Source organism: Castor canadensis, chromosome 9 (genome assembly GCF_047511655.1).
Source record: "Castor canadensis chromosome 9, mCasCan1.hap1v2, whole genome shotgun sequence".
NCBI classification, from domain to species: domain Eukaryota; kingdom Metazoa; phylum Chordata; class Mammalia; order Rodentia; family Castoridae; genus Castor; species Castor canadensis.
In genome coordinates, this window is record NC_133394.1 from 110,859,279 (window position 1) to 110,873,210 (window position 13,932).

The following is a 13,932-nucleotide window of genomic DNA, read 5'->3' on the forward strand; positions in this document are numbered from 1 at the left end:
CCTGGCAGATGAAATCAACATGGGTACATCCTAAACAAATTTAACGAAATCTGTCCATACCTGGGTTTTATTGCGGCAGCCCCTGCATTCATATGTATGGGTCCTGGTGTTAGCAATTGCCATTATTCCGCAAAGATTGCAAACATGAACCTGATACGGATCTGATGCTTCAAACAACCTTTCTCTTAAAAACTGGGCTGCTCCATGGGCAATTTGACAATCTCGTTCCATTTCTCCAAAACGCAGGCCACCATCACTAGTAAGAGGAAAACAACAAATTATTAATATAAACACCATGGTAACTAGTGGCAAGGGTGAAGAAGGACATTAGTAAATAATAACAACCAGGCTCTAATTTTTATACTTTAGCATTCTCTTTCCCTGCTGGGGAGATGAGAAACTGACCGTTTGACCATTTGATTTGCACTAGAAGGTCCCCAAATGAAGTAGACACATTAGATGCTCAAGAATACCATATAATTTTCCTTATAAAATACAATGCAGTACAGAGTAGACATTCATCATGCTGTCATTTTAACTTTCTAGAATTCAACTTAAAAACGAAAAGTGAATTTTAAGGGTTGGCAGAGTGGCTCAAGTGGTACAGTGCCTGCTTAGTAAGCACAGGCCCTGAATTCAAACCCCAGTACTACCAAATGCAAATTTTAAAAAGTCAAACTAAATAAAGTAGCTTCCCAATAAATGATCTCCCAATCAAGTCTGAAATGATAAATGCATATTGGCAAACATAATGGAAGAACAGGTGACTGATTACAGGTTTCCCCAACACAGAAGTGAAATGCACTGAGATGGCCACCTTAACTTAACTGAGATGGCTTCCTTAACATTCTCAACACTGACAATACATAAAATAAAACCAATGGGCTTACAATGATATTACCAAAAGACAACAAAACCATTTCCAACTTTAAAGAAGGCTAGATAATGAACTCATTTTGAAAACTGGTAAATAAAGGAAAGGAACCAAGCATTTGTCTGGCCCTTACTATAGGAACTATTATCATAGGCAACTAGTTGAGGGAACAAAGTTTTAAAAGCAGTATAGCTAATAAATGAAAAAAGAATGATAAAAATTAAACCTCATTAGTTTGTAATCCCTACTTAATCAAGAGCTTTAAGCACTGATCATCAATAACTATTAAAACCATTTAAAAAAAAAAAGGACAACCAGATGTTGAAGTATATAATATAGTAGATTCTTGGTATCTGTGGTTTCAAGGAAACCACCATTGAAGAAAAACCTCAAATGCTCAGGATGCATGGAGTTCAGTACTATACTGTGAATGCTTAATTTATTTTTCCCATAACGCCACACAACTTCGACTAAAGACATGCCTTTTTTTCAACAAATCTAAACTTTCACTTACCACTTATGTACATTATATGCCCTTTTGGACTTAGGAAGATCACCATAATTTTCACCTTGCTTTGAGGGTACCCTTTGCTTCTGGGGAAGCATATTTTTATAAAATTAAAGGCAGGAAAACACTCAGATCACACAACGATTTTAACACAACTGACAATAATGTAGGACTGGCAGCTTCTCCACATCAACTGGGCTATGTAATGTGTGGATGGTAATTTAAAATTTTTGCTTTTGTAATTTCTTTTGATTTTATTTATGTATGGACCATATTTTAGTCAAAACCACGTGTAATAGATACAAGAGTAAAGCAGGCTTACTATACCACCTATTATGTATTCTTGCCCCAAACCTCAAACCTTCAGTCTCATCAAGCCTGTTTACAAGAACATAGGACAGCACAGCGCTGGAATGCCATCAGCAAAATGCAGACTGTGAGAACCCTCCAGGACAAACAACTCAGGTTCTTCCACAAAAAACTGACTGCAAGGAAAAAAGTTGGAGGGCAACCTACAGACTTAAAAAAAAAAAGGACTTAATGGGCTGGTAGAGTGGCTCAAGCGGTGAAAGCACCTGCCTAGCAAGCTTGAGGCCTTGAGTTCAAACCCCAATGCCACCAAAAAAAAAAAGAAAATAATAATAATAATAGAAAAGGGACTTAAAGAGACATATCAATTGAAGTGGCTTATTTGTATCCTGACTAAAACTAGCAAATCTTTTTTAAAAATTATGCAATAACCAGGGAGATTTGCGTAGTTAGTAATATTCAGAAGGTACTTTAAGATTGCTTTTTAATGTACTAATCTTCCAGAGCAGAGGTCCTCAAAGCAGTCTATTAACCTCACAACAGTCAACACCTCTTTTACAATAATACTAACAACATATTACTTGCTCCTTTCACTGTGTTGACATTTGTGCTGATCATTCAACAGTGAATAAAACTCCTGACGCCTCAGCACACATCAAGGCAAAGGAACCAAACTTCAATGACAGTTACATTCAATCCTCAAGTGAAAGCAAGCCAGTTTTACTTAAGAATGTCCTTATGAAGCTGTAAAAGTGGTTCCTTTCATTATTAAATTCTGGCCCTTGAATACACATCTTCTTAATATTCTGTTACAAAATGGAAGCTCTTAAAAAGCACTTTGGCTATACATAGTGAGGTGGGTGTCCTAAAGAAAAGCACTCACACAATTTTGAACTAGTTACTTTTTTGCCTGCATCTTTTTTGACACTAATTCAGATTTAGATATTTGGCAAAAAAAAAAATCAAAGAAAATGGACATAGTGAACCTTTCACTCCAAGGAAAACAATTTTAAGAATCTGTTGAAAGTGATTAAAAATTTGAGCTTCCAAGAAAAATTAGCATCTTAGAAAACTTTTATTCACCACTATGGGCTTGATATTTTCCTAATACTTAAAGATTTTGTTTTGGTTTGTTTGTTTGTTATAATTTCAACATATAGTCATTATTTTGGGTTGGGAACAGGGCTTAAGACAAGGTCTTGCTATATACCCCAGGCTGGCCTAGAACTTGTGGTCCTTCTGCTTCAGCCTCCCAAATACATAAGCATGTATCACTATGTCAATGTGATACTTAAAAGTTCTTTTACCCGGACTTCAGTGGCTCACACCTGTAATCCTAGCTATTTAGGGGCAGATAGCGGGAAGATGGTGGTTTGAAGACAGCCCAGACAAACAGTTCACAAGACCCTATCTTGAAAAACTCTATCACAAAATTAGGGCTGGTGGAATGGCTCAAGATGTACACCCTGAGTTCAGACCCCAGCACCAAAAAAAGAAAAAAAGGATTTTCTATTGACATCAGTGGCAATATTGACAAATGTGATTTTTTTTTTTTTTTGGTGGTACTGGAGTTTGAACTCAGGGCCTCATGCTTGTTAGGCAGATGTTCTACCGCTTAAGCACTCCATCCACTCCCTGTTTTGTACTGGGTATTTTTGAGATAGGGTCTTTTGAACTATTTGCTTGAGGATGTCTTTAAACCATGATCCTCCTGATCTCTGCCTCCTCAGTAGCTAGGATTACAGGTGTGAGCCACCAATGCCCGGCTGATTTTTTTCTATATGTAATGAAATGTGTCTACATTTGAAAATCTGTATAACTCAATGAATTGATATTTCCCAAATAATCAAATACAATGCTACAAAACTATGCACATTCTAAAGTGTAAGACAACAGATACATTCTAAGTTCAAGACAAACCAATAGATTTTAACATAATAAATATTAAAGGTTTACTTATATGTCTTCAGATTTTACATTACAACTAACCTTTAGGAAACTACAACTTGCCATTTTAGTGTAGCATCAAAGAAAAATATCCATAATTACCTGAATTACCAAAATATTCCTCCCTTTTCCAACCACATACCATGTGAGGTTAGATTTCCCATATACCTAGTCTAAAACATACAATTTTGCAATGGAATGAATGCAAAAGTGGATAGAAAAATCCAGTTGTCTTCTAGTAAGACAGCCCATTAATTTGCAAAAATGTAAACGAATGTCACTTGTCACACATTACCTAGAAAATGTATTTTTCATTAAACATGGTATGTTAACATGTAATGGATTTATTAGCGTTTTTAAATATTTAAAATCTCAGTCTGAAATTCTAATATGATAAATATCAAAATATCAGCAAATAATTCACAAAAACAAAAGTTGTCTGTGGTCCTGGGATCGAGAGATTTGATAGCCACTCTTTTATTAATACAACAAAAATAGCTACAGAAGAAATTCTATGATGTCTGAACTTTGCTTTAAAATAATCATGGGTGGGCCAGCTGTAGCTCAGTGGCAGAGCACTTGTCTCATATGTGCAAGGCCCTGAGTTTGATTATCAGCACAAAAGTTATATATATTTAAATCTATACATAATTTAGGGTTAGTGTGAGAAGGAGATGGGTGTAGGAACAAGACTGGCCATGAGCTGATGACTACTGACAGGTATGTGGGTACTCACTATACCACAATCTCTATTTCTGTGTGTCTGACATTTTCAAACGAAAAGGCCAAGTAACAATAGACGATGATGATGATACAACTCTCTTACCGAGATCTACCCTCCATGGGCTGTCTATTAAGGATCTGAATAGGTCCCCTGGCACGAGAATGAATTTTGTCATCCACCATATGCTTCAAACGCTGGTAATAAGTGGGTCCAATAAAAATTTGTGATGTGATTTTCCTGCCTGTGAACCCATTATAGAGCACCTGAAACAGACACAAATTTTGAAGCACAGAACTAAAAATGTTAAACAAGTTCAAAGGATATATGTGCATATACTGCATAATTCCATTTATATAAAAATCTACAGAGAAACTTAATCTATAATGTTAGCCATCAAGAAAGCAGTTAGCTTGGAGTATGAGTAGGGAGGCAGTGACTGAAGGGGACTTCTGGGCAAAAAAAGCGTTCTGGATAATTTCCCTTTTCTAGATCCTGATGTTTGCTACACAGGTGTGCTGACTTTGTGGAAATTCATCAAGCTGTGCATTTATGATTTATGTACATATTGGAATTATGTGTATATTTTAATAAAAGGTTTTACTTTTAAAGAAAAGAATATATGTAACAAAGTACTACTAGAAGAGCAAATATACCTCATTTCCTCTGAGATGGTAGCCATAATCAGATAAAAGATTAGAAATCTTCTGGACATTAACAGCATCATTGAATGGAGTAGCATCGCCAATTTCACCCTTGTTAGCTGATACCTTTGAAATGAAAGTATTCTTTAAAATGCTGCTTCATTCTGTTTCTCCTTGAAAGTTACATATCAATAAAAAGTACAATCAACTTATCCTTCCTGTAAACAGAATATTCTAAACTTAAAGTCCATGTTGTGGAAAGCTATGACATATTAAGATTCATTTTATTAAATTCTTACAGAAGATATTTACAAAGTTAATTTACCTACAAAAGAAAAACTTTTGGGCTGGAGACATGGCCCAAGGGGTAGAGCAGCTGCCTGGAAAGCACAAGGCCCTAAGTTCAAACCCCAATACTACAAAAAAAAAAAAAAAGCCTCAAATAGCCTTACATAGGAATCTATTCATGGGATCAGGTACAAAGACAGTGAGACTTCCAAATACTTCTGATGACTCAAGGAAAATGATATTTTAATGTTCCAAAATCAAGCCATCCATGTTATGCCATAGGTATTCTACCTTAACAAGATACTTAAAAACAGAAAATCTCCCCTGAAAGGTGCATGTACAGCTGACTATCTAACTGTAAACTTATTAAGGTCATAGTGAACTAATCACACGTGTTGGATCACACAGGTTGGATATATGTCTTACAAAAATTCTGTCTTAGCCATAACTTTGCAAATTTCTTAATTAAAAAAAAGGAAGAATCATAACTAATTCGAAAGCAAGAAAATAAGTAAATATCACATTCACATAGTATACTGGCTCAAATACAAGAGAAATCATCTATCATCACTTTGAAAGAAGAATCAGTTTGTTTTGTTGTTTTTTTAATAGTTTCTTAATATTTTTGAATTAGCATACATTAATAATATGAAGGGGTGCCATTGTGATAATTCTATACATGCACACAGTGTACTTTGAATGAGTTCACACCTTCCATTATATTCTCATATCCCCTTTTTCTTCCCACTAGAACATCAATGTGGAGCCCATATTTTTTAAGACAACCTCTTACCTTCCCTTGAAGACATTCAATCAAGTGACCAATAGTCATACGAGAGGGGATGGCATGGGGATTTATGATGATATCAGGAGTGATACCTTCACAGGTGAAAGGCATATCCTATAAAGAAAATTTTTGAAAGACACATAAAGATCCTGAAAAGCCTTAAAGCTACAAAACTAGAACTGACACTGCCCCCAAATGAACTTATGTCCTAAATTCTTTCCAGCGTGGTATATTCACATGTTTATTCAACACTAAAATTAAAAACAATTAATTTGCAGCAAATTTTCATTTAATAAAAATGTTCAACAAAATGGTGGTTCAGGAGTGAAAGAGATCAAGTATACCTACCTCTTGTCTATACTGGATGCCACAAGTACCCTTCTGACCATGTCGACTAGCAAATTTGTCTCCAATCTGGGGAATTCTAACAGAGCGTACCTGAATTCATGTAACAACAGGTTAGTGAAGTGAAGTTTGTTTAGTTTCTAAAACTAGCTATATGGATACAGCTATACTCACCCTTATTTTACAAAATTTATATCCTTCCTGGTTCAGAGTTACCATAACCTGATCCACAATTCCTGTCTCACTGGTTCTGAGGAAAGTGCTACAGTCCCTCTTGGTGTAGCGTCTGTTAGTGCTCTCCAACTCATCTTCATTTTCAGGCAAGGTAACTGTTTTGCCTATAATAACATCATCTCCTGATACACGAACCCCTGGAGCTATCAAACCATCATCGTCCAGTTTGTCATAAATGGCATGCCTCATACCTATGAGGAAGCAGACCCAGAATTTTTTAAATAAAACTACCATATAGAAAAGTATTAGAATGCCACATAGTCCCCAAAGATTAAAAACCACATACATGAATCACTCCAAAGTCAGTATGAAGTTCACAGGAATTTGTAACACCATAAATCATGTTTGCTATAACCTACTACTCTCGTTTCACATAATATAAACCATTCTGTACTCTGTGATACCACAATTTATAAGAGAAAAAAAAAAACCTAACAGGAAAAGAACACTGGACTTAGCAGTGGAAAAATCAGATTCTCCCATGTAACCACCATTTGTTGAGTGGCTTCAGGTAAGTATACTGCCATGTCTATTTTAGGTGAGAAAAAATATCCATGCGTTTCATCTCGTGCAATCTTAACTCCAGTAGACATTAGTTCACTACTACACAGAACCACCCAATGGAAACACAGTAAAAGGGAGCTATTTCAGGAAACAAAACATAATCTAAGTTTATGCAATACCATTAAGAATCGAAACTGTGGCAGAAATACCCAATATCCCTGGGCAGTGGACATCCCATTCTTTCCCTATGTAAGTTTTTTTTCCAGTAAGTACTTTACATTTGCAAAAATAAGTAACTAGAAAATTTGAATTTTCTTAAAAATACAACAAATGCTAGGTATCCTCTCACTATTTTTTTTTAAATGTTTACAAATACTGTGCCTAAACAAAAACCTTATGGTCTCAGCATGATTTGGGGGAGAAAGAGAAGCTTTCCATGTAAATGAATAAACTGAAGAACAAGTATAAACAGCACAAGTTAAGAATGGGGTTGTGGGGTGGGTCCCAGGAAACTATACAGCCTCTCTGATTTCTTAAATTTTCTCCTTAATCTGGAAAGAACAAAAGTACTAAAGTATACTCCTAGGAGGTGCAAACCATTTTCTTAAACATGAGCTCTTAGAGAATGACAGGAAAACATATTCCTACATTAAAACAAAAAAGGAAGGAAAGGGCAGAATGTGGTAAGATTACTTAGGGAAGCCTAAGTAGTAACTAACTTTGAATTCCACAGTTAAAATGTCAATGTCACTTACCCTGGCATGTCTCACGTGTAGGCTTCTCAAAAACTTCTTCTTGGTCAAATCCTTTTTTAGACTCCTGTTCTTTGTATGAGCGGTAAAAAACAGACCTAAAAACACACAGTTCTAAAGGTAACTATTATTTTCTTTTAAAAGGGGCTTAGAATGTACCAACAGTATTTTACTTAGTTGCTATTCTCAAGAGGATTTAAACTATGAATCAAAGTTGCAGGATCCAAGTTAAATCCTAAATGGGTTATACATGTAGCATTTGATTTGTAACCTTAGCCACCTGGAGTTATAGATGAGGACTCACAATCACTGAGTGCAATCTGCACTCAGATCAACCTACAAGATTCCCTCCCATAACACTGAAAGGCCAGAGTCTGCTCAAACATTTCCAGTGAGGTTTTGTATTAGCCTATAATGTCTGTCCTTTAGTTCTAGTGCTATCCTATTTTCATAAGATACACACAAAAAAAATTAATCTGCTCCTCTAAATCCCTATTTTTTAAACAACCTTCACATGCAATGGATTTGAGATTATTTTGTCAATAAAAGAATAACAAAAAAAGAGTGAAAGGAAAGCACACCATAATTTTGACAGTAGTTATCTGTGGGCTCTAAGATTATATGTTTATTTTTATTTCTTATTAAATAAGAAATATATTAATAAATATTACAATATTACATAGGTTTCTATGTTATCTAAGTGCTAATGTATATTTGCTAACAACAACAAAAAAAGGGCCCAAAACATTAGCATTTGAAAATCCAGAGAGATGCAAAAAGCAGTGTTTTCAGCTATCTATGTTCATCAACCAGGCCTTCTACTTTCTGGAGTAGGGCAGAGTCAAACCTATTCTTAAAAAAAAAAAAAAAAAAAGAAAAGAAAAGAAAAAAAATTTTAAGGGCTAGAGGAGTGGCTCAAGTGGTAAAGCACCTGTCTAGCAGAGCAAGCATGAGGCCCTGAGTTCAAACCCCAGTGCTGCCAAAGAGAAAAAAAAAACAATCTTTTTAAAAAATTACCATTTAGACTGTGTCTGTGTTTTGACAAATTTTATAAAGAGCTGACCTGAAAAAGCCTCGGTCTACAGCTGAACGATTCATGATGACTGAGTCTTCCTGATTATATCCAGTGTATGATGCAATGGCCACAATTGAGTTGATACCTATCATGAAGTTAGAACACATTAAAGCATCATCTGAGAAGGAAAGCCTGTCCTTTCTTCTAAATCCATTTTATTCAGTCATATTTGCCACTAATGCTTGGATTTTTTATCATGGTAACTGTCAGTCTACTCCTCCTGGGTACTCTGATTTGCTTGATATGAGCAAATCCTAAAGCTGTCATTCCCAATATATCCATTCTTACCATCAGTATAAATAATTCAGAGTGCCTCCCTAACCAATTTTCATGATCCTCACCAAACCCTGTGCCTAAAACAAGATAAGCATTATTATTCTCATGAGCCAGAAGGAGCTAATTAATTGATCTATGATCTCAAAGTTAATAAGCAATACACTCAAGCCCTAACTCCCTGCCTCTTGCTTCCAGTTTTAGTTTTGAAACTGGTATACCTTATTCCTCTCTCCCCGTACCACCTAAAACAATGGCATCGTCTTTCCCACCACAATGTAATTCTTAGCAGCTACTCTACTTTTGATGAGACTATAAAGAAAGTAATAGAAGCCAGGTGTGGTGGCTCAGGCCGATATTCCTGGCAGTCAGGAGTTGAGATAGGAGGACTGAAGTTCAAGTCCAGCCTGGGATACACAGCAAAACCCTATCTCAAAAACAAAGTCACAGAACTGGAAGTGGTGGTGCACACCTGTAACCAACACTTGACAGTCTGAGGTGAAGGATCACTTGAGTTTAGGACTTTGAGACCAACCTGGGCAACATGGTAAGACTCTATTTAAAAGAGAGAGAGAAAGTAACAAGTATTAAAAAGAAAAAATTGACAACACACTATAAAATAACAAACTTATTATTAGAATGGTTATTGAATGTGAGTGGGCTTCAATATATTAATTACTGTACTAAGATCTGAATCATAAGATTTTCCAAAAATTAAAATACACTCAACTCTAAAGGTATAGTTAACAGAGTGTAGTGAAAATTATGATTGTAAAACACAAAGGAATTAAAATCTGGATGACTGAATATTTTGGCTGTCTAAATTCTAAATAAAATTTTTATTTGCCTCCTTACATTTAAATTGAATCACAAGAAGACAGACCACTAATTTACTCCTTTCTTCATACAGCAGAGGAGCAGATCTAACAGACAGAAAGGTGCTATAGGGTTGGCAGTGACACACAACACAGCCACTTGGCCCGTGGGGTAAGTGAGCTGGCAATCTGGCTATGCAGCTAGCTTGTTAGGCATGGCCAGGGCAAAGAAGGTCAGGAGACTGATTATAGCAACAGACTGAGGAAATGAGCACTATGGGAGAAAGGAATTCTACAAGAAACTCCACTGCTAGCTTGGAATGAGAATACTATACTGGTGTGAACTGACAGTTAATACATATAGATATAAATTCCAGAACCATGCAACAAAAACCAAAACAAACCAAAAGCAAATGTGTATGTACACTGTGTAATTGACTCTTAGCTCTGTCAGCTGAAAAGACTTATACATGACAACATTCTAACAGCAGTGAGCATACTTAGCACCAAGACTTTGGTTTCTAAAAAGAGAAATAGCTGAGTCCAGGTTTAGCAAGGGGAAAAGCACAATATGAGGCAAAATGTAGGGAAGTACTGAAAGAATGCTATCAGAAGTTATCTTGAAAGAGCTTCCATAGCCAAACCTGGGAAATTTGAGCACCAAAATAAGGAATGATGGCTGTACATGGTGACACATGCCTGTAATCATAGCTACTCAAGGTCATGAGAGAAGAGGAAAGACTAAGGAACTGTTTTGGATTAAAATTAAAACATGCAGATAGCCAGACACCAGTGGCTCATGCCTATAATCCTAGCTACTTAGAAGACGGAGATCAGGAGGATCATGGTTCAAGGTCAGCCCAGGCAACCCCCTCTCCCATTTTCAAAATAACCAGGGCAAAATATGGACTGGGGGTGAGATGCTGCAAGTGCAAAGTCCTAAGATCAAACCCCAGTCCCACCAAAAAAAAAAAAAAAAAAAAAAAATCATACAGGTAAACGCAATGTACGGTCCTGGGTTACATCCTAGAGACATTAAGGACATCATTTGGGCCACTGTCAAAATTTGAGTGAAGGACTACAGCCTACCTGGGTATCAATGTTATTCTAATTTTGATGGATGTACTGTGGAGAATGCCCTTGTTTCAGGAAACATACAATGAAGAGTTAAACATGTGGTATGGCTTCATGTCTGTAACTTACTTTTACATGGCTCAGGAAAAGAGAAAAAAAGGAAGAGAATGAAAAGGCAAATATAGTAAAAAGTTAACTAAGAAATTCAGATAGAGTATATTGGGGCTGGGGCATGGCTCAAGTGGCAGAGCACCTACTTAGCAGGCTGAAGTCCTGAGTTCAAACCCTAGTACTGCCAAAAAATATATAAAATAATAATAATAAATGTATATGTGTGGTGTATTTTGCACTAGTTTTACAACTTTTCTATAAATTTAAAATTATTTTTAAATAAAGATTTTTTTTTTTTTTTTTTAAGATACCAAGGTGCCAGTGCCTCATGCCCGTAATCCTAACTTCTTGGGAGGCTAAGATCAAGAGGACTGCAATTTAGGCCAGCAGGGCAAATAGTATGTGTGAGACCCATCTCCGAAATAACCAGAGCAAAATAGACTGGAAAGTGTCTCAAGTGGTAAAGTGCCTGCTTTGCAAGTAAGAAGCTGTGAGTTCAAACCCCAGTCCTACAAAAAAAAAAAAAAAAAAAAAGATAGCATGATGTGAGGGTAAGTAGGAACTGGAAGGCATGCAGTCGCTACCAGCCATGGCTCACTGCTTCACATCAGTTTCAAAAGAAGGAACATTTTCTTTCAAATCCAACCCTGCACTATCTTTCTTCTCTTCTCTAGCACTATGAAACAGTACTGTCTAAGCAAAGTATTGCAGGCACATTTTGCAGACAACCTAAAAGATTTTGTTTTATTAGACAGAAGTAACCTCTTCTGGAAGACTAAATAATTTTAACATATGAGAATTTGCTATCAAATGTTACAGTCCCTCTTTAGTTAATAATTTAGAGCTACTGAAGACAAACCTTACTAATGAAATAATGAGTGTTACCCACATTCAAAGCCAAAATTCTGTTAACACACTAAGACAATGCCAAAGAACTACAGTCTCCGTTCATGTTCAACACTCACAGCCGTCAGACTTCACTGCTCCATTTTACCTGCTGTCCAGGCTCCCATTCAACCTCCCGCAAACTCCTGATCCTCCTCGCTAACTACTTCTCAAAGCTCCTGATGCCTCTTCCTCTTGCCTAAAACTTTGTCTCTGCCTTTTGTCTCACTCTCAATTCTCTCCAAGTAATTTCATAATAATCTGCAATTATTACCAATATATTATAAACCTCACATCTCTAGACTTAACCTTTCAGATACTATCTGCAACCTGCTGTTAGAAGATCACTTCTTAGTTTTCTAATAGCAACTTAATATTAACATATCCAGAGTTTATTGTTTTACCTCTGCAACTCCTTTGTCTTTATAGCATGCTCCCAATCCACCCTTCGACTGCCCCTGGTGATGGGGATCAGAGCCTCATGACTACCACCGAGCTATACTGCCAGCCACCTCTGTCCTCAATCATCCAAGCCACGATGCCAACAATAGTTCTAATTCCATTTTCTTTCTCTTCATCATTCCATGTCCAAGCAATCATTCAAGTGCTATATCAAATAAAGTGTATTTCAAACAGCAACTCATTTTTTTTTCATTTCTTTTGTTTGTTTTGTTTTGTTTTATAGGACAGTGTCTCCCTTTGTAGGCCAGACTGGCATAGGACTTACCATAGAACCCAGGATTGCCTCCAACTTATGATCATCCTGCCTCGATCTTCCAAGTGCTGGGATTACAGATGTGTACCACCACACACAGTTTCTTTCACATTTCTTTAGGACCTCACCATTCTGTACTCAAGACTACTGCGAAACCCTCTAAAATATCTTCCTGCTAATATAGTACCCAATTCTAATCCACTCCTTACACTACTGTCAGAATGTGGTTCTAAACAAATTTCTAATTATATTGCTTTCCTCTCAAAACAGTTGGATAGGTTTTTATTCTCAAAATAAAATGTAACGTGTTCAGGCTCTCACTATACCGTAAGACCAAGTTTTGCTCCCATGTATTTTGTCTCCAGACACACTAAACTGACATGACCAACCTCAGGGCTTGATAAATCTAGGCCCTCACTCAAACTGCCTCTCAAATTCAAATACCTCCTTCACCAACATTAGTCTAGTCTAAACCACCACCAAATTAATAATTTTTGTCTCTGCTTCCAAAGGACTTTGTACCTCCATCTTAACCCTTTCACACACACATCTTTATATTAAATTCCTGTTTCCCACCTGCCACATTATAAACTCTGTGAGAACAGGCACTGTGTTGTATGCATTTTTTAACCCTCCCAAGCACCAAGGGAAGTACCTTAAGCATGTCAAGATCTTAAAAAATGTAGAGCAAACTGAACATACCTGCTGGCAGCTCTCTGAATCGCAGGTATTCCATAGACCGTGTAGTCACAAGTGGTTTTTGAGGATAATAGAGAACATGGGCCAATGTATCCATACGAACATGGAAGTTGGTGATATAAACTCCCATAGCCTGCTTACCCATAGCAGACTGGTAAGTGTTTCTTGGGGACTAATGGTAGAAATTAAAGGTAGAATCGATGAAAATGTATGATCTTTGAAGGAAAAGACTCTAACCATAAATCAGAAAAATAATTGATTAAAAAGAATTTCCTATATTTTTTTCTGAACAATAAGTGATAATAATCATTTAGAATAATCAATTATGGCTTTTAACAGTGAAACACAATAACAAGCATGTCAAACTGCTGA

General features: G+C 36.4%; 1 protein-coding gene across 2 annotated transcripts in view; it reads right to left on the minus strand.

Annotated features, from left to right (window-relative positions):
* The window catches only part of Polr2b (RNA polymerase II subunit B), a 41,167-nt gene that overhangs the window by 699 nt on the left and 26,536 nt on the right, over nt 1-13,932 (minus strand). For both annotated transcript variants that reach the window (XM_074042166.1, XM_020171811.2), the window contains 9 exons: nt 13,564-13,732; nt 8,977-9,073; nt 7,917-8,011; nt 6,598-6,848; nt 6,427-6,516; nt 6,085-6,192; nt 5,016-5,129; nt 4,465-4,625; nt 61-256 (listed from right to left, as the gene is read on the minus strand). In XM_074042166.1, coding sequence (XP_073898267.1) covers nt 61-256; nt 4,465-4,625; nt 5,016-5,129; nt 6,085-6,192; nt 6,427-6,516; nt 6,598-6,848; nt 7,917-8,011; nt 8,977-9,073; nt 13,564-13,732 — 1,281 coding nt within the window. The remainder of the gene's footprint in view (nt 1-60; nt 257-4,464; nt 4,626-5,015; nt 5,130-6,084; nt 6,193-6,426; nt 6,517-6,597; nt 6,849-7,916; nt 8,012-8,976; nt 9,074-13,563; nt 13,733-13,932) is intronic.